Source organism: Corapipo altera, unplaced genomic scaffold, assembly GCF_003945725.1.
Source record: "Corapipo altera isolate COAL_440 unplaced genomic scaffold, ASM394572v1 75, whole genome shotgun sequence".
In the NCBI taxonomy this organism is placed as follows: Eukaryota; Metazoa; Chordata; class Aves; order Passeriformes; family Pipridae; genus Corapipo; species Corapipo altera.
Genome location: NW_020884887.1, coordinates 8,713,201 through 8,739,666, shown reverse-complemented (window position 1 = coordinate 8,739,666; position 26,466 = coordinate 8,713,201). Strand labels below are relative to the sequence as shown.

Sequence of the window (26,466 nt, the reverse complement as noted above, 5' to 3'; positions counted from 1 at the left end):
CAGCTGAGAGGGCCTTTCCCAAGTCTATTCTTCCCATGAGAGACACAAAGTGGAAGAGAACAGTTGAAAGTCTGTTCATACTTTTCCTGAACTCAGGTTAAAAGACAAATTCCACGCAGGTTTCTGCTGTGCAAATATGAGCTCTCCACTAAGAAAAGGCTCACATCAGGCACTGCTGCCACACACATTGAGAGCCTCTCAGCATCCCCTCCCTGTTTGGCTCAAAGCTGCTTTTTATTAACAAATGCAAATGCCTTTTACAAAAAGTCACTTTTCATCCAAGGTTTGCAACTCAGATTCTTCCGCTCCTAAGCCCCAGCCAAATTTAAATCTGCTTTATAGGCATCTCTCCATATATTTGTTGTTTGTGCAGCTTTGAGCTTTCCAATCCCGCAGCTGCAGGACATGGTTTTGAGTCATTTAAAACAAGCCTGAGTCGTTTGGAGGATATACTTTTGTCGTTATTCAGAAATATTAACTAGTGTCATGAACTCTGCTTGGAACTAAAGTGTGGTTCTGTTTTCTTATCAAAATCCCAAGCAGGAAATAATGCAATATTATGGTAATGCAATAACTGTATTTGTAAATATATGAAGCCCAAATGCAGATCTGTGCTGAGCTTATTACAAAACACAAGGTTGTGCACAGCTCTGAAGCAAGATATGCAATAATTCCTGTGTTTCACTTCTGTGGATGAACACAATGTCCTTTTCATATGGAATATGAAATCACAGGCTTGGTGTGAACATTACTTCCACATATTGAAACCAGCACCTTTCTTCCAAAGCTACTGCATCCCTACCAAAGCTGTACAGATTATGCCACTTCCTCCACTTTTCAAAGCAATCTCATCAGCTCTGTCTCTCCATAAGGAGAGTGGTGAATGTGTAACAAGGCTGCCTAATCCCCCAAGAACATAATTTTGAGCAGTTTTAGTAGCTTGGCAAATCTCCTTTCTAGCTTTGGGAACCATTGGGTAAATCGTATCCCAACCAAACCCAAACTATGCCCATCATTTTATGATTTGAGTGATGGGAGTCTGGGATGTGGATACAAGAGCAAAACAGGGGTCAGGCAGGTATGTTCACAGCCCTGTCATGAGCCCAGGAACAGAGCTGGAGCACAGCACCATCCTTGGTAGCAAAGCTGGTTTCCAGAAACTCCTCTCAACTTGAGCAGTTAAATGACACAGAACTCTGGGTCTTATTTTAATTTCAAAAGCCCCAAGTACCTTCCTTGAAGTTGCAGTTCTCTTACACCCACTCCCATGGGAACTCAAAACCAGGAGCAGACAGACTTTAGACAACTTTGAAGGGACCCTTCCCACTCAGGAGATTTCACTTTCTCTCCCACTGTCTGGGCACCAAACAAACTCTCCACAGAAGTCCTGGATGCTGCAACTACTCAGCACCCCAAAGCTCAGCTAAAATCTCAAGCTTCCCTGTAAGATCAGCAAGCACAATAATGAGCTTCTGGGGCTGTGGAGCAGCCCCAGGCTGGGAACCTGAGGAGCCAGGCTGGGCTCTGCCTTGCCCCACACTTCAACAAGGAAAAGCAGTTTGCCTTCACTTAGAAGTGCTCTATGGATGCTGATAAACAGCATCCACAGGGCTCCCAGGGATGACCTCATCATTCCACTTTCAATCTGAGTGTCTCTACATTACTTCTGCACCTTTGCAAGCCTCTGACAAGTGGAGCCTCTCCTCTAATCAAGCTCAGACTTGCATTTTGGCACTGCATCATCATCTCTCTTGAGCAAGGACTTTGGGCCTGGCAAGACTACCTTGTGAAACACTGCTATCTATGAATCACCTGCATTTGCCACAGAAAATAAAACCAGAAAACTCCAAACCACTTGCGTTTCACCAGCCCTAGCAGGGAGATCCATCCTGCAGTGGAAGTGTGTGCACAGGCTTAACCCTGTGTGTATACATCTCAATGAATGAAAATGCCTTTCAGGAAATAAACACAATAGAAACCTTCTATTATTATAATTCTGTTTACTAACACCAGCAATGAGCTTTTCTGTGCTGGAAATAGCACGGCACCGCTCCCGCGAGGCACCTGGAGGCTACGTCATCATGCTTGGAGCACAAATGGATTAACTCAGCAAGGATCCTTTCTCTTGCCAGCTTCCACTGTGCCAGAAATATTCACCTTTGCATAGCAACTGCAGAATAAGCAAGACCTGACAGTCCTGGAAGGAGACCCCCAGCAGCATCAGCAGTTACGCTGCTTCCAGGTTCAGTTCAGAGCCTGGCTTGGTACCACTGTTGTCAGCAACACCTATTTTTCCTGCATTAGACAGGATTGAGTTAGCAGTGCTCGTGGTGCCTGGTCTCTATTTTCCCAGCTGAGAGATGCCAAAACACACAGAATGGATAGCTGTTTCTGTTTAGTTCTACACAGGTGCATGGCTGCCTGTCAAAAGCACCTCCCTTTTGCAGCATTTAAATTCTCAGTAACTTATGTGGGTTATTACAGGAAACGTCTTGTAAGATGTACTTTTCTTCCATCAGCCATAGATTTCCGGCTTTACTGCAGATAGGGCTAAGAAAAACCTGTTTTTCTTCTAAAATACTCTGAATGTTATTTAGGTTTATGCACTGCCATCAGAACTAGTACAAGACAGAACTTTTACAAACAGGTTTCTTCCTCCACTGGAAACTAACATACTCACAGGGCAGAGGGGCTCTGGGGCAGCATCCAGACCAGAATCCTTCTATCTACCTTAATCTCCTGCAGCTTCAGCTGAATTAAATATGCATCACACCCTATGATACCACACAGCATTGCTGTCTCATGCCTGAGAGGAGGCTGCATTTCCCTTAATGCAAAAGCAATTTTTCAGTCTACTTTAGCATGAAGGGCACTAATGGAATTGAAACTGTCAGACCATTTTTCCTAGGAAGCAGAGAAGGACCTCTTTGGATCACAGCAAATAAAATCCTCATTAGAGTCACACTGACTCTAAAGCACTGAGCCATTTGGTAAATAGGGAGCTTCATATCAGCAACATTTTCCAGTTAATGTAGTAAGAATTATGATGTAAAAATAAGTTTACACACTGAGGGTCAGGTCACCATCTGCTTTTTGCTGACAAAGCTCTGTTACACTCCATGCTGCTTGGCTGATTAACATCTGAGGGGACTCAGACTTGGAATAACCTTGAAATCCAGAGAAGGACTTCCTCATCCTGTCTTTATCAAAACCCTGTTGAAGTCAGTGGAGGTTTTCCTGTTGATTTCACTGTAATCCTTATTCAATGCAAGGCACAAGCACACTTACCTATTTTTCTCCAGTTCCAAAACGAGCTCCTGGCCTTCTGCCTTTACCATAACTTCAGCTCTGAGTGGATGCTGTGTGTAAGAGAGAGGGTGCCTGTTACTCATACACCATAACTACAAACACATCCACAAACACAAATTGTTTCCCTGGGAAATGCAGCTGACCTTAAACCACTCCTTGCCTTCCTCCAACTTCAGACCTGAAGTGATGGGGAAGGGAAGGGATGGGCTGTGGTGGCTCCCAGCTCCAGGCACGCTGCTGCATCCCACGGCACAGCCATGCCGAGCCAGGAAGCAGTACAGGCACACTGCTGGGATGCTGTACCTGGGCTAGTGAGCCTGGTGTCTTGGGAGGAATAATGGGCTCAGACAAGGCGACAAGTGCCGGTGCTGGAGCGCTTGGAAGGAGCACTGGGTGGAAGGAGGGTGCTGTACCACCCTCTCCTGTACACTGTGTCCCAGAATGAGCTAGTTAACCAAAGCTTCCTTTGTTGTCACAGCAGAAAGACATTTTTAGGAGGCTATTTCAGGACAGGGTGATTCACATCTCTTCCAGAGATTTTCACATAGTTCCTTTACTCACAGAAAAAGACAGTAAAAGACATGCAACAGGGTCTCTTGGACGCCTTTAGGCTCTAGCCATTGTAAAGACAGTATTCCACAGCTGCTGTTGTTTAAGTCCCAGGCTGCCAAGGGACTGGAAACCATGACAGCAACTTTCTAGTGTGTTCAGGCACATGCTACAGCCCTGGCTTGCAATCTGTCTGCAGCTCTGAAGGAGGACACAGGACAACAGGCTCCCTAAGCCTGCTGGTGTGAACAGAACGGACCCTGATTTCTTAATGGAATGGCAAATGCATACACTATAACCAACCATTTAAAAAAGAATCACTCAAAACACTGAAAACATAGAATATGCTTTCTAGAGGACCAGCTAGAAGGGCATCTGAGGTCTCCAGTTTTACCTCCCTCAAAGCAGGACCACTACACCTAAGCTCAGCTCGGGATTTCTGACTCCAAGTGCTTTCTCATAAAGGAAATGGATGAACAAATTTCCCAGAAGAGAAATAACTCATTTGATAACAACACACTTCTCTATTCAGCTGGAAGAAAAAAAAAGAAATTATGAGAACTGGTGAGAAAATTAACCCATAGTACTTTCTAAATCAATGCTGGAGAAGATTTTGCGGAACACAACAACTGAAAGTGAAATAAAGCAAGACTGACTGAATGGAACTCTCTGATGATAGATCTGTCAGCCCAGAGATATGCTCACTTGTCACTTCATCAAATCCAACTTCTTTCATCAGCTCCCTGCTCACATTCTGGGTTTTGTTCATCCTGCCTTCAGTTTCCAGGACTTTGCATCAGGCTTGCACAGATGATGCAAAACGAGTTAATACATTAAGGATATACAAGGGCTAATTCCAAGGGGCTGAGTTTCATTTACAACCACAGGTACTCAGTACATGTCAGGGTAATTCTGTCTTTCAGTAACTAAATGTAACTGGGGGGTCTGAGGGTCTCCATCACTGTAAAAGTCTCTTCACAAAGGTTGTGCAAACATCATTATTACGAATATCGCCCTCCCTTCTCCTTCAGTAATCCCACTGCTCCAGAGTCCATCAATTGCTGTGTAACTGAAATATCCCAGCTGCATATAAGCTTTGCTAACACTCATTTCAGAGCCAACAGGAATTTGCCTGAAACAAACCAAGTATGACCCCTGAGACCCAGCAAATTTATATAAGGGGAAACGCTGTCCAGATGTATTTGCATCACTATCAATAACAGAACCAAAACTTGTAGGCAGCACTGCAAAGGCACTTTAAAGAGAATTAAGATCATGAGAGAGTCATTGTAGCTTTTTTTTTCTTGGTGTAATATGACACAATAATAAGTTTTAGAACCCCCAAATAACAGCACAATAATAATAATAAATTAATAATAAATACTCAAGAAAAATCATGGTATGTCCCCATAAAGCTTCCCCTTTTTTTGGTTGACAATGTAAATAACACTCTCTGGATTTTCCTCTTTCATTTGATTACGCAACTGTAATTGCTTCTGACTGTGACAACACAAAGGCTGAGAAGTTGTGTTTGTGTTAAGTCTGGCACCCCAGCAATTCTCAGAATGGCCAGAGACTATTGACACCCCACTTCATCCATCCATGTAACAGAAGCAGGGCTGTGATCTGTATCAACATATACTGTGTCTAAGACACAGCTAAACCCACCTGAGCCACTGGTTGGCTTTTTTTATTTTAGTGAAGCACCCTTACAGCTGGGATTCATAGAACCATAGCACAGTTTGGGTTGGAAGGGGTCTTAAAGATCATCTAGTTCCAACTGCTCCTGCCATGGGCAGGGACATCTTTCACTAGACCAGGTTGCTCAGAGCTCCATCCAACCTGGCCTTGAACACTTCCAGGGATGGGACACCCACAGCTTCTCTGGGCAACCTGTTTCAGTACCTCACCACCCTCACAGTCAAAAATTCCTTCCTAATATCTAATCTAAACCTGACATCTCAGTTTAAAGCCATTTCCCCTTATCCTGTCACTCCATGCCCTTGTAAGAAGCCCATCTCTGGCTCTCTTACGGATCTTTTAGGTACTGGAAGGTGCTACAAGATCTTCACAGAGTCTTCTCCAGCTGAACAACCCCATGTCTCTCAGCCTGTCTTCACAGGAGAGGTGCTCCAGCTCTTGGAGCATCTTCACTGCCCTCCCCTGGCCTCACTCTGACAGGTCCATCTGTGCTGGGTACACCAGAGCTGGACACAGCACTGCAAGTGGGGTCTCAACCTAAGCAGAGTAGAGTGTCAGAATCCCCTCCCTCGATCTGCTGGTCACACTGCTTTTGATGCAGCCCAGGACACAGATGGCGTTCTGAGCTTATCTCCCCCTAAAACAGATGCCTCTCTTCAGCTGTTCCCTAAATGCCACTGATTGTATGGCCCTACTCCCGTTTCACAGATCAGGTAGATACAGATCGAGTTTTCAAGGCATGGCAGAGGGCAGGGTGAAAGCAACGCCCAGATATGCCAGCCAGCTCATTCAGCCTTTCCCGGGATCCGGAGGAGCCGCGGCAGCTCCTGGCTCATCCCCGCGGCTCGTCACAGGTTAGCAAACCCAAAATGCGCATCAACAGGTGCTGCACTAACCGCGACATCTTCCCTGCGCCTGGTAACGGTGAGGAGGCTTGAAAACAAACCAGAAATGACCTACCTTGTGGCTGCCGGGGCCGCCCAGGGCTGCCCAGCGCGGCACCACCACCTCGGGCTGCAGCTGCGCCGCGGCTGCGGAGACAAGAGGAGCCGCTCAGCACCCCCGGCCCCTCCGCACCCCGGGCTTGGACAGCACGGAGCCGGGGCGGGAGAGGAGAGAAGCTCTGCGCTGGTTGTAGGAAAACCAGGAGGATCCCCCAACCCACCCACCCACCCACCCATCCATCCATCCATCCATCCATCCTCCCACCCTCCCTCCCCGGGGGCTCCCGCAGCCAGAGGCACCGGCGCAGGGCGGGGGTCACCCCGCACTCACGGCGCGGTGGCTGCAGCAGCAGCGAGAGGGCGATGCTGCAGAGCAGCCCCCGGCCCCGCATGGCTCCGAGTAGGGACCGGCTCGGCCGCCGCCGCCCGCCCTATAAACCCGCCCGCCGCTTTTCTCCTCCCACTGGCCCGAATCCGCCCTGCAGCCCCCCGCCTTCTCTTCTTCTTCCAGCCCATCCCTTGGGCAGCACCGCGGGGATGCTCTGCGCCTCGGGGCTGTGGGGCTGGGCTGTGTCCCCCTCCCGGGACATCGGGACAAGGGGGAGCCTGAGCACCTCCCTGCAACAGCTAGGAAAGAGGGGAGACCTCGGGGCGGGAAGGGCTCAAGAGGCTCCTGTAAGAGCTGTGCTTATGGCTTCAGTTGTTTATTTATTTATTTGCTATATTTATGTGTAATCTTATAAAACCATTCATAGCTGATCCCATGGTTCCAAAGACATCCTAAATCCCTCCACTCCTGGAAAGCTGAAGGGATAAAGGCTGGATTTTTATGTGCCTATATAAAAGGGCAGAACCAAAAACATGTTCAGTGTCTCTCTCCCCTTATGGTAGATGGAAGGGCCAGGCTTGAGGAAGAGCTTGGGAGCGTCCATAGCTCATATTCCCTGTGCTGCCCTTCAGGGATATCCACTCACTCCCATGAGGCTCCCAAAGGAGCATCCCTGTCTTCTCATGCATCCTTCAGGGCTGAGTCATGGGTTGAAGTCCACACATCATTTCTTTGCCAGTCCTTTGCCTCTCAGGGAGCTGAGAACCTGGAGGTGTGAGACGCAGTGTCTCACTGCTGAATTAAATGTGGGGTCAGGGTTATACCAGGAGAGGAGAGTTAGTGCGGTCATGCGGAGGTTACCAGCTGCAAACACCGAGTCTCCACAGTGCTGTAGATGCTCCTTGCACATGCTGAGCCCACAAAAAGCAACTGTCTTCCCTGTGTCAGTGTATTTCTGCTGTGACTCCTGTCCAGCTCAACTGCAGCCTCACTCAAGGCTGCACGGGTGGACTGGCATGAATTTTTAAGGAGGCAGCTCCGAGTGGCAGGAAGAGGCATTACCTCTTAGCCATGCTCTTCAGACAGCCATTGATCTGCATTATCCACTCAACTCTTTCCATTCATCTCTATATTTAAGTGTCTATGTAAGTGAATCACCAGGGAAACAAGAAATTGAGAGAATTTGCACCTGGCTGTGTTTCAGAATGTATTGGTAAATCAGCCTGATAGGAAATTAATACTCCCTTTAGAATAAAGGGTTGCTAGATAATAGTAATGATTTTCTCTCTTGTCCAGAGGATTATTTATGCTGTTGAAAACACTGATCTCTCTTTTACTGAAGGTCTTTGCTGGCTCCTGCAGTTGTTGCCTGAAGGAAACGTGACTGTTTCCATTTTCAGATACTCTTTTGTCTTATGACTCTCATATATGTCCCTTTTCTCCCCCAGCACTTCACATGCTGAACCTTCTGTGACCTTCTGAAGGTCAGTTTATTCCTGATATCACCCTGGCAGAGGAAACTCAAGGCACCGTGGGGACACTTAGAGGGAATAATCAGGGTGAGGGGGCTACAAATGACATTTTATCTGCTCCACAGAGAACTCACAATTTTTTATGGCACAACTAAATCATGTTCTTTCCCAGAGCAAGAATCCAGGGACCAAATTTCAGCTCTTTTCTAATCATATGGAATATCCTGAAGGGAAACCTTTATTATTTTCTGTGAATTCCCCCACTTATTTATAGCTGACTATAATATAGATGAAAACAATGGCACTATTGTGGATGTCTTTATTATAAATAAGTAAAAATGCAAGCCAAATTTAGACACAATTTTAGCTATTCTGCTTTCATCCTTGCATAAAATTTCCATCTATCCAAAGGAAAAAAAAAAACACTTTGATGAGGACCATGTATGTTTGCACTGAAAGATTGTCACAAATCTTCTCAGTACAACAAATCTTCATAGGGACTGCTCCATATATTTCTCTAAAAGAAGATAAGCTCAAAAAAAAGCATAAATGGAATAAAGGGAGGCTTAAGGTTGTTAAAGTACTTAGGCCAATAACTATCTCCTTGTGGTTTTTTCAGCATTCAAGTACCATGGAAATAAAATATGTGCAATATTTGCATTTGTTACATAGTGATATTTTTATCTTTGGATCTTGGTAATATGAGAATTGATATCTTAATTTACAATCACCAGAAACTCCCTCTATAAAAATATAACTACAGGCTGTGCAGTTGTTATATATAGGTTAATCTATATATATATATATATATATGATATATCACATTACTGAGACGTTGCATGGAAAGAGTCAGGATATTTCAGCCTTCCTAACAGTGCTCAGATGTTGTAAGGGTACCTGCATCTGGCACAGGATGAGTCAGATCCTGCCTGTGCCCATCTCTTCAAAAAGCTCCAACTGAAGTCAGGGGGATGTTTGCCTGAATCACAAAGCAAGGTCAGATTTTAGGTTATCTAGGAATTTTACAGGCCCAGACTCATTTCCTCCAGGATCCAAACTGCCTAATTAAAAGTATCAGCTGGGAATGTCGAGTCTGTGCTCTGTTCCCTCATCTGTTACATCCCCTGTGATCAAGGCATGGACATACCCATTAGCAGCAGCCTCCACGCAGCACCCAGAGCAAGGGGCCTTCATCAGGCTCGACAATGAGGTGTTTCAGCCTCCTCAGGGCAAAGCTGATGACAAAGTTTTTGCAGTAGGGGTTCTGCACTTGCTCCACAGATTGCAAGATGATTTAACACTGGTTGTTGTTGGCTGGAGAGCAAAAGATGACAATTCTCTCATTATGTTCATAGTAAATTAGAAGTTAGCCACCAAGGAAATAGATAGGCCTAGGGAGAAGAATGCCTGTTCAAGGAACAGACTTATGCAGAGAATGACTTGGACATGTATCAGAGTAAGAGCTCAGTAATATTTCATTGGAACTCTTTCTTCAGAAATAGGAAAGGTTGTTGAACAAAGTGCTCTGAAAAGACTCCTGCTGACACTGGAGGAAATTTTACCCAGAATCAAAGTCTTAGCAGGAGAAGGGAGAAGACTGTCCTGCCTAACCTCTGCATGACAGATACACTGATGAGAGAAATTCTGTGTCTTTGGCTGACTTGAGCAGAATGTGAAATATCCCATTTTTCAGAACATTTTTCTCGTTCAGATCATTTGAAATGATCAAAGAAGGGAGGCTCTGAATGTGTGAAGGGAACTGGAGATTTAACAGTGAACTTCTTTATCTTGAATCTGAGCAGTTGAAAGCAGCTTCAGCTGACCCAGAATACTCTGTTTAACTTTGGTTTTCCACCACCCATGTCTGACAGCAGGAATCCTTGGAAAGGCCCTAGAGCAGCTGTCCTGCCAAAGAGGGAGAAGTGCTGTAAGATGATCAGGTATTGGACGAGGGCTTGTCCCAATGTGCTGATAGTGAAAGAATATCAAAGCAATCTCTGTGCTTCCTTTAAAGGGTGGGTCACTGCTGCTACCTTCTGCTACTACTTTTGCTTCATTCCTACAGGCAAGTGAACTTGATGGTAGAAGATTCTATATGCAGACACACCACATCTTTTTAACTGTGTTTGCACATGTGAAGCACTGTGGTCCTCTCCATGCTGCTTGTAAACTTCACCAATAGAATAGTGATTATACTGGAGTAGTTTTTTCTCCTAAGGTAAAACGGCACAAGGGTTTTTAATAACATTCAATCCATAAAACTATCCAGTAACTTTGGGAAGAAAGTTGTCTCTGCAAATGGATAGCCACAGGCAGTGATGCACCAGGAAGCACTACTGAGTGTCTTTAGACTTAGCAGAAGGAAAACAAGCTTTGTAAAGAAAATCTACATCTGTTTCTCAAGCTGAGAACCATGCAAGGTGATTTTTAGTTTAGATCAAGGTAGACAGTAGAGAAAGAAGAAAATAATTGTGATATAAGAGAGAAAATAATTATGATGTAAGAGAGTAGAGTATGTCCCTCTCATGTCCCAAGTACCCTCTGCACTGCCATAGAGACTTTGCAGGAGGGCACACAATGGCCAAAGGACTGGCCCTGCCTATGACCCACTTCACACATTGCAAGAGGAGAAGTAACAGCACAGATACTTGGCACTTCAGGAATCTGCATTTAGGAGAGAAGTTCAAAAGTGGGCTGAAAATGACCTGGAAATGGGAACTAAAAACCACTTCTAACATGCTTTCTCCACTGCAGGGCTGCCAGAGCAGGATAAGGAATGATTCAGAGTAAGCCAGGTTTGGGGGGGTTGGGGGTTGTTTGCATAATTTTCACTTCTGTTGTAGACAAGACATAAGAGCTTTCAAGAGAGCTCAGCTGAGGACTGGATTCAACACCATGAACCTGCAGACACAGATCCCATATGACTAGCTTCCTCTGAATCATCCCTTAGCATCCCCTGGCAGCCCAGCACTAATGGACTTCTCCATCCATGGCTCTTCCCATATTTCTTTGGATTTTCATAATCGTAAATACACACAAGCACATATATAAACTAATATTAGTAGCCTGAATTGTCTGAAAAAATTACTTCAGCTCATCATTCTAGGAATGTCCAGCCTAGCTACACAGAAGTCTGTTACATGAATTACAATTTACCCTCCCCAGGTCTGTATGTAAGCTCTCAAATTCCAAACAGCTCATCAAATTCTTCAAAATGACCTGTGGAACTTGCTGAAGACACATGGGTTTCCCACTGAACACACTGACTGAAAAGGTAGTGCTGAGGAAAACATTTATTTCCCATTCTATAATATTTCTCTGGATTATAATTTGTTTTAAAAATTACAATACTTGAAACAACTTTACATCTTCTTCCTCATCGCTATCAGTTACATTGATGATGTAAGTGCTGGAGGGAGTAGATGGGGAGGATGGCAAAACTTCCTCTACCACTTCAACATCCAGCTGTGGCAGGGGGCTCAGAGACCGCTCCTTGGTGCAGCTGCTCTGACAGGGCACCACTTCAGGGCTCTCACAGATGCGCTGGTCCCCGTGTATACTTTCTTCTGAGTATCTCCTAAAGGGATAGTCTTCACTCAGGGTTGAAAATATCACCTCCTGTCTTTGGTTCGTGTGTTCATAAAAGCTGAAGCACTGAGGCACTGAGCTGGAGAAATTCCCGTAGCCAAATGGAGGTCTGAGTGAGAATGTGCTGCAATGAAAGAGATTCAAAGTTGGCTTTCAGAAATGCAGACTGCCTGGGCTGCAGAATGACACTGATGTTCTGTGTTGGTAAGCTTATCCTGTTGATTCAAACTTTAAAACCGTGCCTAATTTAAGCACTGTGGCCATAACAAGAATCGTCCAGATTCCATATCTCTGCATAAGGCTCATTTCAACCTCATACACACATCAGGTTTTTTTGAGAACAAACATAAACCCCACTGTTTTTATCAATAAAATAATATCATTAATAAAGCAGCATCTGATCACCTTGCAGTGAGTTAACCAACATACTCAGAATAGTAAAACACACGTTTGCACTCTCAATGCAACTCAGAAATCATAATCCTTGTATAGAAGAAATGAGTTTAGAGGACAGTGAACTTATAACACTCCTCTTTCTCAGAGGCCTCACAAAACCATCTAATTTCAGAGACCAAGGCCTGAGCAAAGCTCATTTTTAGCAATTTTGGGAATATGTGTCCTGTGTTTCTTTAAAGGACCTCAAAAAATAGGAATGTCTTGTATTGCACTCATCGAGATTTCAGAAATATTAGCAGTTATGGCAGCTGCAATCATAGGACCCAGGAGACATCTCACACATCTACTTTAATTCTATCTGACCATTTTCAAAATATATAGACACTATCCCTAGCTAATGCCTTTCTGTCAAAATCAACTGCACTTAGATACATAAAGTGGAAAGGAGATACTTCTGTTTTCTGTGGTCCTGGGAGTGCCAATTATTGCAATAGCATTATGGAGATTCAATAACAGGGCATATATTATGAGCAGCCTGAGGCCAGCAGGTCCCACCACTCAGGAGCTACAGGAAGGTAAGAACTCCTTTCCTTCTGAATGCTCCATCTGCTTTCTGCAAGTCAAAAGACTCTCTGCCTTTTAGCATTTGTTCTTACTGGTGCTGAAATGAAGGGTTTCATTACCTTGGGGGGAAACAGCGAGGTCCAGGTACAAAGGAAGGGTGGCAAAATGGAAACTGAGGAGGTCCTCCAAAAAGATTGGCTGGTTGAACGATGGGAGCAGACACATAGGTAGGTGTGGGAATAAAAGGGTTAACTTGGGGAAGAGGTATTGCTCTAGGAAAAATAGGAATCCCTGGGGCGTCACTGTTAGAGACAGAAAATCTGCCATTGGTGGTGGTGATGTTACTTGGGTTTCTACTGAAACTCTCAGCAAAAACGGGTGCAGGTCTCTTCAGAGAGAAATTGAGCCCAGATGATACAAAAGCTTCTGTTTGAGCAGATTTAGCAAAGTGCTGTGATGAAATTACAGGGCGCAGGGGCAGGGTTGGAACTGGAACAGCCACTGATGTGGTGCTTGCACCAGTGGTCTGGAAAAGAGTCACTGGACGAGTATGTTGACTGGAAGAAGCTGGCAGATGAATAACAGGAGACTCACCTTTAGAAGACAAAACAGTTATTTATCAGACATGAATACAGCAAGAGTTTTTATAAACAGCAGTGTAGCAAACCACACTAGAGCCTGAATTGTTTTCCCCCAACCACTTCCCTGGAACTCACAGTCATTGCAGTACATGGCCTACATGTGTCCTGACACATGAGTTTGAAGCCCACATGTTCAAGCTTCCTTTCACAGAAACCCAAGTAAAGAAGGAATTGGCTAGTGAGTGATGGGACTGTGGGGCTGGTGAGGGCTGTGTCTTGTCCTAATAAGGCCACAGAATGGGTTGGAGTGTGCTTGCAATGCTTGAAGCTCAGAAGATCTCACAAGTCTACTAACTGAGTTGGTATGAGCCAAATTTATAACAAATCTGTCTGGTGAGAAGCAGAAGCAACAATTAAAACACCCTAATACCCTATATGTTTTCTTCTTTTACCAGTGAACATACCCACTAGACAATTACACTTTGAAATGTTTTGCAGAGCACAAACTTCAATGTACAGTTTCAAGTCCCACCTCATGTCAACAGGGCTGCCTTTATAGGGAAAGATTTCAAAACACGTTGCATGAGTGTTTTCAAACATCACTAACTCAGAACTTCACCAGAACAAAGTTGAGTGTTCTCTTTTAAAAATCTCCAAATATTATCACACAGCATGAACAGGCATTTCATTTTCTTGTCTCCTTGTAAAGAGAGCAGTCCTTGTCAGGATGCTTAAAGAGGAAAATGTCATTGCCTGGATTAAGCTGTTTGCTGTTGAAATCCACTACCCACAGACTGACAGAGCCAGAGCTCTGTCACTACATGCCCTTGTAAATACAAACTCTTACTACAACAGGTAAATTCTGAATTTTTTAAATAAGTCACTACTGAAAACTCACAGACTGGATGTCCAATACTATCCTTAACATTGGGGTTGGCAAAAGAGTAAACAGGTGATGGGAAGGGACGAGGGCCAGCTGGGCTTGTAGCGATGGTACTCTGAGAAGTGCCAGAAAATACAGCAGAGCGAGATGGTGGGAAACACTTCTTTTTGTTCGGCTGATAAACCCAACCTGTCAGAGACAAAAAGAGATGCAGACACCCAATAATTTAGATGGTCTCATTATTTATCTAAAGCTATGGTATCTGTAATTCTGAAGTATCTGATAAAACTAGTCCAAAACTTGCTCCTACAGTCAATGGCAATACTCCATTTTTTTCAGTCAGCTGGCAAATGGGGAATTTTACGCAAGACGAAAATAAAATAGACATATTTGGGCATTGTTTCTATGTTACCAAGTAGTAACTGCTTGTGAGACAAAGAAATACAGAGAAGTGGGAGTGACGTTTATGACACATTAGTGAGATCTCGTTTACCAGGATTAGCCATAATCATGAACTAGCAGGATTATGACAACAGAGAAAGGATCATGACACCAGGTATCTCAAAAGCTTTTAAAAACTACTTATACTTTAGAGTACTTATGCTCTGTTTTATTGAACTGTGTGTTACAGAGAAACTAATTTGTTAGGGGTACAAATTTTTATAACCCTTTTGACAAAAGGCTGAGAAACAACATCTTCCACACCATTATTTGCAAAACCCAAGTCTACACATTGGAGAAGCCCACAGAATACAATGCCATTTGTGCTTCCTGTGGCATTTCCCTTTCCTGCTTTTAAGGAACGGATGCATACATCACCACAGGCCACCTGGCCAGCTTTTTCTGGAGCATGGAAAACGATGCAGCAGGCCACGTTCACAACAAACTCACTATCTGCCCACTACACTACTAAAGCATTCAGAAGAGTTGCTGGAGGTGTGGTGGTTTAAGCACCATTGCTTTGGATACTTTAAAAAAATCTATACAGTTTCAGGCACACAAAAGGACTGTGTACTTGAAATATTTGTAATTTTTTCCCATCTCTATTACTTGCTCTAATGCAAGAGATGCATTTTTCAAAAAGCCTTGCACTTCTAAAGCATTCAGGTAAATAAATAAAATGTTTACCAGGAAATTCCTCCCTGTGCCTCAGTTTTATTTTGTTAGCTTCCTCATAATACGGCTGCTTCTGCTCTTCAGTCAGTTTGCTCCACTCCAAACCAAGCTGAACACTGATTTCTGCATTATTGGCACCTGGATTAGCTTTTGCTACAGCAGCCCGATGGATCCTGGCCCACACCATAAATGCATTCATTGGACGCTTTACACGGCCACTTTTGGTCTTGCTAAATGGAGTATCTGGCATACCTGTGCAACGAGGCAAGGAAAAAAGATCATCTTCCAGGGAATACAGCACTACAGGTTACATTAATTAGTAGATCCAGAGGATATTTGGCAACAGATTCACTAGAGCTTTGGAACAGATGAAACTTGGTGCACATTTGGAGAGCAGTTCCTAAAAAATAACTAAGGCTAAGGGATCATCCTCCACTAACCTTCGCTGGGTCACTGCATAAGGAATCATTTACCTGGCTTTTGTTACATGTTATTTATTAAAACAAAACAAAACAAAACAAAAAAAAAACCCCAAGAAACATGGGACTGGTAATACACTAGTTTGGATTTCATTTGGCCCGATTGTTATCACCACCAGAACTCTGTAACCAAAGCCCTAAGGATCCAGGGACCAGATCTAAGGTTCAGTCCCACACCTGTGCAGGCCCTGCCTTCTCAGCTGAGGTTGTTGTTGTTCCAGGTTTGTGGTTGGATTTTGTTGCATTTTTTCTTTTCTCAGATTTGGACACTCATTTTGTTGGAGGAACCTGTGTTCCCAAATGACTGTTACATGATACCTGGCTTTGACTCTTTGTAAACACAGGCTGCATTTAAATTGAGCTGGCGACATGATGAATCCCTAGACCTCTTACAACTGATCCCTGAGCAAGCACTTTCCTCTCTGAAAAAGTCTTAGAAATTAACTCTATCACATCATCAATAAAGGGCAAAAGTCTTGGAGCCTTTAGGACCTCACTTAAAGTCATTATTTTTGAAAGCCTAGATATTTTCAAAAAAAGCTTCTAATCCAGGTGTTTCAAAATGCTCCTCACTTAACATGCCCCAGATTTCTCAGAGGTGTATGAATGCTTCATAGCTTTAAAAATCAACCAGATTTCTGATCTTAAACCTGCAATCACAATTCAACATAATTCCACTCTTCTAAGGGGTTTCATGTAGCCAGGGAACAGGTAGACAAAACTGCATTAATTTTAACAAACCAGTACAGAACTCTGTGCTCCCGCATGTTCATGTCTTATGTTGTGTAAGAGAGTTGTGCTAACTCCAGCCTATCCAAAGGGATGGTTCTCTAAAATGACCTTTTCCAATCGTGTTCTCCTTTCTGATAACCTGTCACCTCATGTGTCACTGACTGGACCCTTGCAAGCTCTCTGACCGTAATACCTGAATCGGAGGGCAGGACAGTGAGGGGAATGTTTTTCGTTTCAATCTTTGGAGGCTGCACTAAAGGCTGCAATTGAAGTGGCACTTGTTTTACCGGCACACGGATCAGCTGTGAGGGCCGAGGACCTTGGATCTGTACATGGGACCTGGAAGGTAAGGGGTGAAACACAACCGGGATGTTCTGATCTTCAGGAGGGCGCCCACGCTTCTCACACTGCTGGACCTCGCGGTCATCGGGGCTGGCCGGACCAGGTCTGCACATGGATCCAGCTGGGGAATCGCTCTTCTCCACCTTCCCTGGGCGCGCCTCAAAGGCCACGTTGGGGGGCTCCACTCTGATAGCAGCTCTCCTCCAGGGCTGACTCCCATTCCCACCGTGCCCCAGCATCTTCTCGCTCTGGCTGTCACCGCTGCCCCTTTCGCGGTCCTCCTCTCTCCTGACGGCTCCGCGGGCCTCCTTTCCAACCGTCCCGGCAGCCGGGAAGCACGTGCCCTCCTCCCGCACTGCTGCGCTGTGCCCGGGCCGATCCTGCGGCTGGAGCTCCTTCACTTTGACGCGCAGCCCCCCGAGGGGACCCACGACTTCCCTGTGCCTGGGGGGCGACTTGTGAGGGGCCCGGGAGCGCAGGCGGCAGTGCCGGGCGGTTCTGCGCTCCATCCCGCCGCCGTTCCTCGCCCGCCGCCGTTGCGCCAACGCTCCCCGCGGCCCCGCGCCGGGGGCGCGCACCGGCCCCGCACCCCGCGGCCGCCGTTGGGTCCGCACCGACCCCGCATCCCGAGAGCGCCGGCGGGGTCGCACCGACCCCGGGGTCGCACCGACCCCTCATCCCTCGCCCGCCGGTGCCGCCGCACCGACCACCCGGGCACCGCTGCCGGAGCCGCCCCGCGCCCGCCCCGCGCTCCGCCCTCCGCCGCCACCACCGAGCGCTCCTCCGGGCCGCCCAGAAGGGCTCGGGGCCGCTCTCTCCGGCGGCGCTTTCCGGTTCCGTGCCGGCCATGCTGCGCTGCTGCCGGGCGGCCGCGGCCATCGCGGCGGGCGGCGGGCGCGGAACCGGCTCCTCGGGCGGGCGGCGCGGCCTCGCCATGGCCAAGAGCAAGTTCGAGTACGTGCGGGACTTCGAGGCGGACGACACCTGCCTGCCCGACTGCTGGATAGTGGTGCGGCTGGACGGCCGCAATTTCCACAGGTGAGGGGCAGTCCGGGGACGCGGGGGGTGCGGGCTGGGAGCGCTGGGCCGAAAAGAGGGTCCTGGGTGATGCTCTGCGTTGCGCTGGACTGTTTCTGCATGATCCGTGTGAAATCTAATTTTAGTCATTCTTCTCGGATGCAGCACCTTAAAACCGGATCACAAACGTCGCATCTTCTCTAGTAACTGATTCTGTTAATTCCCCATCATTCCCCGTTATGTGCATCTTGGATACAACTCTGAAAATAAAGCAGTTTTTTTTTAAGTAGTCGCTTAGATTTGGTCAATAGTCTTTCTCACACTCTTTTCCGTGTTTTCTGTAGGCCATATTAATAACCTTTATAATACGGTGTTTTGGATGCTTGTCCTGCAGGTGCGGGAGTTAGAGATCCTCCTTTCCTCCCCGATCCCAATGAACCTTCCCTGGGTCTCTCCAGGGCACAGAATTACGAATGGGGTTTTGTTTTCATGTGGCCGGGTGGTGGGGGAATGGTGTCCCAGTGCCTTGGGTGTGTTGGGAAGGGACAGCGTTGGTACAGGAGTGTGCGTTGGTGTTTGGAGTCAGTGTCTGTGTGGTGTTCACTTTCCCTTGGGATAAATAGAACACAGTTCCCTCAGCTCGTAGATGACACAGATTCTTGCTGGGATTTGATCTCTGGTTCTGGTAAAACTTTGGTAAGTTAGTTAATAATGTTGCCTGTATTGGACTGAGTTTCCTAGGTGCCCTAGGATAAAAGGAGTTTACAGAAAGTAGTATTTGTCATCCTTTTCCAAGTAAAATGCATAAACCAGCTGTTTTAAAGGACTGGTTAGGGTGAGATACTGATGGGAAAGCGAATGGGTTATCCAGCGTATGTCAAAAGAGGATTTTTGTTTGGTTTTTTTCCATGCCTGGGGGGAATTCTCTGTCAATATTTACAAGGTGCTGGAAATCAATATTCACAGAAAGAAAATATGAGAAAAATGAATGGGTTAGCATTTTAGTACCTTTTAAAGGGATTCTTATTCAACCATTTTTGCTTTGAAGGTTTTCTGAGCAGCATGACTTCAAGAAGCCAAATGATGACCGTGCCCTGCAGCTGATGACCAGGTGTGCCCAGACAGTGATGCAAGAACTGGAGGATATTGCTATTGCTTATGGACAGAGTGATGAATATAGTTTTGTCTTCAAAAAGAAGACCAGGTGGTTTAAAAGAAGAGCAAGGTAACAGCTGCTTTGATACTGAACTTGTTTTTAACACCTCTCTCCAGACTTGTAATTCTTTGGTTTGCCTTTACTTACACACAGGGGTTAGAAGGAGAGCTGGTGCTCACACTGCAGTTAGTTCAGGTTCTTCTTGTGAACTCTTTGCGTATGATCTTCCAGGAAAATACGTTCAGTAATACAGAGCTTTAAAAACAAAGTTTGATAAAACTTTATAAATAAACATTGTTAGAACAAACATTATATTAACAAAATGTTACATTTTCCAAACACTTTTGCTTGATTCTCAGAACTTCTGGTGTTCAAAAGACTCTGTGCCATTGCTGATCTGTTGGGCCATTATTTAAGAAATGCTGCTCTCCACCAGAATTATCACTACTAATACCTCAGATATATAACTATACTGATGTATTTCTTTCTTTTTTTTTCTCTCATTCTGTGTTTGCAAGTAAGTTCATGACTCACGTGGTCTCCCAGTTTGCCTCAAGTTACGTTTTCTACTGGAAGGATTACTTTAAGGACCAGCAACTTCTGTACCCACCAGGATTTGATGGACGAATTGTGTTGTATCCCAGCAACCAGAACTTGAAGGACTATCTCAGCTGGAGGCAAGCAGATTGTAAGTGTTTCTAGAAAACAGAGATTAGTACAGTTGAATTCTCTTCCCCTCTGACTAGAAATGCCTTTACTGCCAGTGTATTTGTATATATAGCTGCCAGTGAAAGAACAGCAGGTAGGGTAGTAGTTTTAAATAAATAAACAATGTTAGAATTGTTTGGGGCTTTGTATGGCTACAGAAATATTGGCTGAAATTCTGAGTCTTAAGCTACAACTACATTTATTGCCTCCTGGAGTTGAGTTCAGCATTGGAAATATTGTAACTGTTAATAGAAATAATTTATTAATTTTTATGTTCAGAGTTGGTTTAGCCAAGGTAATCTTCCATAATGAAGAGATGTGAATGTTTAAATTCACATCAGGTACTAATCAAAAGTGTTGTATATTCTATGCTAGAATAGAACATTGGGTTTACACTCTAGGCTTTGGTCAGTACGTAGCCCCTGTTGCTCAAATGAAGATAATTCACGTTACACATAAACACCTTTCACCCTCTGCTCTTCCCTTTTCAGAGTTACAATGAAATCTGTCTATTCTAGTCATTCTTCTGATATGCAGTACCTTAAAAATGGGTCACAAACTTTGTATCTTCTCTAGCCACTGATTATATTAATTCCTCATTATTCTTGGCTGTATCTGGGGTACAACTCTGGAAATAAAGCTGTTTTTTTCTAAGTAGTCACTTAAATTTGGCAAATAATCTTTCTCATGCTCTTCTGTATGTTTTCTGTAGGCCATATTAATAACCTTTATAATACAGTGTTTTGGATGCTTGTACAGCGAAGTGGTTTGACACCAGTGGAAGCACAGGACAGGCTCCGGGTAAGAGTCTCCTGAGGTCATGTTTTTTTCCAGCTACAAATTAAATCATAAGATTTGCAAAGTGTCTTGCCTGCCCAGCAGCCCTGGTTGGCTTGTCTGTTCTTACTGTAGTAATTTTGTGGGTTTAGATTCAAACATCTTCTTGAATTGCACAGATGTTAGTATCATTAGCAAAGAATGTATTTTTGGTCAACTATTAACAGGATTTTAAGTTCTTAATTACCAAGTTCAGAAATCTTAGAAGTGTCATGAAATGTTCAGTATCCAAATGCACAAGGTACAACTGCTGAATTCAGCTACTGTTGATTCCCAGCCCCTTTTGTTGTGTTTTGTCTCCTTGTGTAGGTTTCAGCAAATTATTTCTGTTTTATCCTGGAGTCTGTTGACTTTCTTCTATTTGTCTTGAAAATGTAATAAAAAACTTCTCAGTTTTAATACTTGTGTGGCAATTGGAATGAATTCCCCTGTTGAGAGAAGTAATTGAACCTTGTGACTTAAAGGTGAAAAACCTGCACAAATGTCAGTCTTTCAATATTCACCCATCTTCTACCCTAGAGATTCAGTTTGTTTGTTTATTATCTATAAGAGTATTTTTGTTTCTTCTCAGGGAACTTTGGCTGGAGATAAGAATGAAATCTTATTTTCTGAATTCAACATCAACTACAACAATGAACCTCTGATGTATAGAAAAGGAACTGTCTTAATATGGCAGAAGGTAAAAAACTATTGTCACTTGCTTCTTGCTCTTGTTTTAAATAGTTACACTGTGGCAGACAGGCTACACTGTAAAATCACCAGATGTATCTTAAATAGTTGTCTAGGTATAAATACATTTTAAAACTAACCATATTTGCCATGTAATGATAATGTAAGATGACTAATTGTTTTGGAGATGTCTTTGAGATATCTGTTTCCAGGAACATAATATAAAAATTAGTCTGTGAAGTCTGGCTTAGATACAAATTATGACCAACTAGATAAAACATGTATCAACAGATGACAATATGTATATCACTAGGGCCTGTGCCAGGCCCTTCCCAGAATTAGGTCCCGAGTGTATCCATGGCAAAGAAATTACAACCTTTTGTTCAATAATGTAGCTCAGTTCATAGTATGCTTAGTCCTTTTCTGCTTAAAAGTAACTTGGAAATGTTCATCATTCTAGGATGATCCAGAATTAGAGGAAGAAATCCTGTCCTGTGTTTTTTTATGAGATGAAACCCCAGAAAATCATAAATGTTTATAGCCTTAGTGTCCTTCTGTGCTAGGAGACCTTATCTAGAAATAGTTTTCCATCTGTCTATACTAAGAGTTCTCCATAACTTGCTCAGCCTTTTGTCTTCTATACATAAAAAACCTGTAATCCTTTCTTACAAATTTTGGCTAACAATTTTTAGTTCATTTGGACTAATTAGAGGAGACAGATGCTCCCATCTGGAAATACAGTCCACTTGTTCCTTAGACTTATTTTTCCTTGGTAAGACATTAGCAAGGTTTCCTCTTTGCTTTATATAGCTCACAATAGCTCCAAAGTACATATTCTGCTTCATTCAAGCATAGTTGCAATTAGTAATGTGAATTTGCAGGTAATTTCTTTAGGTCATGTGATGATGATGGGCAGCTTCAACTGCTCACTATTAAGTCTTTGAATTGAGAACAGACTCTGTTTCAAAAGATGCTGTGTTCACACTCTGGTATGATAAAGGGTTGATAGTTGTTTTTGTTGTGCCTTTGTTTCTTGTCCATTTGTGAATCCCCTCTGGAGTCTTATATGTCTGCTGATGTGTCAACTGTACTTTCAGGTTAATGAAATCTTCACGAAGAAAATAAAACTGCCAAAGGAAACAGAAGAAAAGGAAGTGGAAGTGACCCGGACTAAGACTAAAGTTGTTCCTCTGCACTGTGATATCATTGGGGACCAGTTCTGGGAGGAATATCCTGAGATTCTGGCTGAGGACAGTTGATACCTCTGACAAGTACAATTGATAGTTTACATTTTGCTCTGCTTGGGTTGTTGGCCACTGAGTAATACGGATGGTGGCTGGCAGAGTTTAACCTGTAACGCTCTTCAGCAGCTCCATTGGTTTTATTACTGTTGTTGCCTGAAAAGAAGACACTGGTGTGTTGTCTGACATACAGGGATATGCCCATATGGAGAGCTAAAATCATATTATATTTTGAATGTTAAGACTGCTTCCTTGTACATGTGTATTTGTAGAAAAAGTGTATAGAAATTTCCTGCATTTCTGTACCATTTAACGCGTGAGGTATTTTACTGAACTGCTGAACCATAAAAAAGCTTGCATATTTGAACAGAAAATTATTAATTTTATTTTTGTTTCAACTGAGTTGGACCAGAATACTCAATTGGCATATAGTATTTGAATTCAAGGCCAGTGTGTTTGGTCAGATGAGTGACACACCATTCAACTGCCTAATGTCTGATTCTTACTGAAAGGAAATGGAGCAGCTCAGCAGTTTCCTGACAGATGTTAAAAGTTTTTGTCAAATGTACAGGATTTTTATACTTGTAAAAATTAATAATAATAATACCTTCTCTGGTATGGTTTATCATGTGGCCTTCCTCATTCCTGGGATTTTTACTAGTAAGTGGTGGATGTTCCAAAAAGTGAAGTTAATAAAGATACTGTACAGTCTGGAATTCTCTTAGGACAGGGATAGACTCTTCTCACTTTCCATAGCTTGGGCAGTCACCTGTCTCCTGCTGGGCAGGAGTGGCAGTAGCAACACAGGGGAACATTCCTGATGCCTGCAAAGAGGGAGCCAACATCAACTTGTACTGCTGTTTTCTGATTTTCCTGGGAATGACACAGACATAGCAGTGCTGACAATCCCTGTTAGTTAGAGGGAAGAGAGGAATGTGTGTTGTCTGGTTAATGCACACATTTATTCTGGTTTAACTATCAGTTTAAGACCCTTTGTCAAAATAGTTAAATCATACAACCTCTCAGAGCAGAAAAATTTCTGCTAAGGGATAGGGGCTTGGAATTTGAGGGAAATAACCTATTTCAGTGTAGAAACAGCTATAATGACATAATAGGTATTTATAAGGCTATTACTACTTCTGACCATGCTGGTTTCAAAACCATGATGCTAGAATAGTAACTGAACCAGTTGTTGTTAAGGGAGAGATAGTCAGCAGCTGGGACTCGCCATAAAAATGGAAAGAAAGGATCAAATGTGACTGAGAGGGTCATGCAGTACAGAGTTCATTTCCCATGAATTCACTTATCAATCTACTCTGTTTCCCCTTCCTGCAGGAAGAACTTGCACATTTAAGGCAATGTGCCTTTTGGTGTTGTTTTTTTTTAAAAAAAACATCAGCCAGGTACTGATGTAAACTACTACTTTGTAGGTTCTTCCTGAGATTAAACAATGAGCCTGTGTGTTTATAATAGCACAGGGCTTCCCCTTCTGCTGCTCCGTGCTAATACTGAGCAGTTAAGAACAGGCAATGAGAGAATGTATTTCGCTTCTAGTTTGTAGAACAGGCCACAAAATTCCTAGGAAGAGGATGTGAGTGACTGTGAGATAAAGATTCTGAATGAATCATTCTACCAGTCATTTACCCCTAAGAACTTTTTATCTGTCTGCTGGTTTTTTGTCTTGTAACACAAATGTAACTTACTTGACTTTGAAATGCCATTTGTTACTGTCTGGTGCCTGACTTTGGACATTACATACAAAGCAGCTGTTCCAGAACGGGTAACACTTCGGATTTACTCAGACTAAAGATGAAAAAAAATAATTTGGCAGCCATGATTTCATGCTCTGAAAGTATTATGTAGGTTTTTTATCTTATATATTATAGCCACCTTATACATTATACAACGTATCTATGTATGTACCTTGTGTGTGTGTATAAAAAATGGGTCTGTATAAGTTCTTATCATCAGAGTGTTTTCTAATTAACTCATCCTTACAATAATATGGAATAAGCCAAAAAATGCAGACTTTGGAACCGAGATACAGATTGTCTGTACAACCATGGCCTTTAATTTGTATTAATATAAATTCTAGAGAAAGAAACTCTCTGTGGCATTTTCATGCATAAAGTCATATATATGACTTAATAGCTGTAGGGGAAAATAAATGCTCCCAAGTTTCAAGCAGCAGCCCGGTGTTGGTGGCACACACAGATCGACCTGTGCCTGTTCTTCCATGTATTGTTGTAGCTTAGAAGTCCTGTACTGTGACCCAGTGAAGAAAGAGGGGTTTTCTGTGCAGTTGGGGAATGACCTGTGACTGATGTATTGCTGTAACAGGCGGCGTTAAATGTACGGGAACCCGTTATGAAACATTAATGGAGGTGGTGAATCATTACAGTAAAACCTCTCTGCAGCATTAACGGTGTTTCCTCGCTGTTCCTCAGGGAAGTGGTTCTGTGCTGTAGATCCTTTTATGGGTTAAAATGCAAACTATATTGCAACCACATGTTGCCCAAGTGCCATTTCATTGCCTGAGGCAGGTGGGATTTGGTGCCCAGTCGAGGGAGCACCCCCAGAACCGCCAAAGGGCTCCAGGGTTGGCTGCAGGAGAAAGGTTGAACCAGGGGGTCTGAGTGAAGATGACAGAATCACAGAATTATTAGGCTTGGAAGCGACCTCTGGAGATCATCCAGTCCACTCCCACTGCCAAGGCAGGGTCACCTGGAGCAGGTGACACAAGAATGAATGCATCTAGGTGGGTTTGGAATGTCTCCAAAGAGGGAGACTCCATGCCCTCCCTGGGCAGCTGTTCCAGTGCTCTGCCACCCTCAGTGTAAAGAAGTTCTTCCTTATATTGAGGTGAAACTTCTTGTGTTTTTGTTTATGGCCATTGCTCCTCCTGCTGTCGCTGGGCACCACCAAGAAAGAGCCTGGCACCTTTCCCTTCACACCCCGAGAGACTCCCCTCTCAGTCTTCTCTAGGCTAAACAGGCCCAGCTCCCGCAGTCTCTCCTCATCAGAGAGATGCTCCAGACCCCTCACTAGCTTCATGGCCTCTCCTGGACCCTCTCCAGTAGCTCCTTTTCTTTCTTGCACTATTGCCAAAAACTAATCCCCAGAACTGCTCCTCCCCTTGACCTGCGTCCCGTTTTGAGTCAGCAGTCCTTTAGGGTGGTCGCTCTTTAGTCTTCCTCACGCTGCCCTTTTCTTGAACTCTTACTTTTGGCACATCATCAAGCCCTCTAGAACCAGCGTCCATGCCCCTTTGAAACAGCGTGCGACCACGAGGACAGTTTTGACTAGTTTGCTAGCTTCATGTTCCTTTTACCACTTCCACTTCACAGAAGAAAGATACCCCTCAATCTTTTGAGAAGTTCCTGTCTGTAGAGAAACCCCCTGACCTTCTACGTAGCTTAAGCTACACTAAGAAGCTACATAGCCCAAGCTGTGTGGTTCTGTGCGGCTACAGCACCGACACAAAGGATGCCGAGTGAACGAACCTGTGGCACCTCCAGAGCTCCCACAGCTCCCCGCCCGCCCGGCCCTCACCCCGCGGGGCCGCTCCGCCCTCAGGGCCTTGCGCGGCAGCGGCCCCTGGCGGCGGCCGCGGGCGGTGCCGCCCCCGCAGCCCGGCCATGGAGGAGGACGAGGCGGGCGCGGAGCCGCGGGGTCCCCCCGGGCGCCACCGCTCGCCGAGCCCCGGCCGCCTGGACGTGAGCTCCAGCCGCTTCGACCCGCTGCTGGCGCTCTACTCGCCGCGCACGCCGCTGCCCTTCCCCGCCGCGCCCTGCTTCAACAACCTCGCCGCCTACGAGAGCTTCCAGCGCGGCCTGCGCCGCCCGCGCGGCCGC

The 26,466-nt window shown here is 44.5% G+C and overlaps 4 protein-coding genes across 7 annotated transcripts in view; 2 read left to right on the top strand and 2 right to left on the bottom strand.

The window, feature by feature from the left end:
* The window catches only part of ADAM19 (ADAM metallopeptidase domain 19), a 33,391-nt gene extending 26,496 nt beyond the window's left edge, over window positions 1–6,895 (bottom strand). Inside the window, exons 1-3 of the mRNA XM_027643505.1 lie at window positions 6,769–6,895; window positions 6,520–6,590; window positions 3,289–3,359 (exon numbers count right to left, since the gene is read on the bottom strand). Of these exons, the coding sequence (XP_027499306.1) occupies window positions 3,289–3,359; window positions 6,520–6,590; window positions 6,769–6,895 (269 nt within the window). The remainder of the gene's footprint in view (window positions 1–3,288; window positions 3,360–6,519; window positions 6,591–6,768) is intronic.
* A 4,683-nt stretch (window positions 6,896–11,578) lies between these two features.
* SOX30 (SRY-box 30) lies at window positions 11,579–17,542 on the bottom strand. Its single transcript, XM_027643323.1, has 5 exons — window positions 16,836–17,542; window positions 15,444–15,683; window positions 14,331–14,504; window positions 12,971–13,445; window positions 11,579–12,015 (listed from the first exon to the last, which is right to left on the bottom strand). Exons 1-5 carry the CDS (start codon window positions 17,491–17,493, stop codon window positions 11,646–11,648), a joined length of 1,917 nt encoding a protein of 638 aa, XP_027499124.1. The 5' UTR covers window positions 17,494–17,542; the 3' UTR covers window positions 11,579–11,645.
* Window positions 17,543–17,721: 179 nt separating this feature from the next.
* THG1L (tRNA-histidine guanylyltransferase 1 like) lies at window positions 17,722–23,223 on the top strand. Of its 4 annotated transcripts, XM_027643325.1 has the most exons (7): window positions 17,722–18,022; window positions 19,050–19,226; window positions 19,676–19,845; window positions 20,578–20,666; window positions 21,274–21,381; window positions 22,457–22,642; window positions 23,011–23,223. In XM_027643325.1, exons 1-6 carry the CDS (start codon window positions 17,832–17,834, stop codon window positions 22,628–22,630), a joined length of 909 nt encoding a protein of 302 aa, XP_027499126.1. In that variant the 5' UTR covers window positions 17,722–17,831; the 3' UTR covers window positions 22,631–22,642; window positions 23,011–23,223. The 4 variants fall into 4 exon arrangements, with proteins under 4 accessions (XP_027499126.1, XP_027499127.1, XP_027499125.1 ...); XM_027643326.1 differs by having other exon boundaries at window positions 22,469–23,223; XM_027643324.1 differs by having other exon boundaries at window positions 17,724–18,022; window positions 22,457–23,223.
* Window positions 23,224–26,250: 3,027 nt separating this feature from the next.
* LSM11 (LSM11, U7 small nuclear RNA associated) overlaps window positions 26,251–26,466 on the top strand; it is a 10,999-nt gene continuing 10,783 nt past the window's right edge. The window contains exon 1 of the mRNA XM_027643504.1: window positions 26,251–26,464. Within this exon, the coding sequence (XP_027499305.1) occupies window positions 26,251–26,464 (214 nt within the window). The remainder of the gene's footprint in view (window positions 26,465–26,466) is intronic.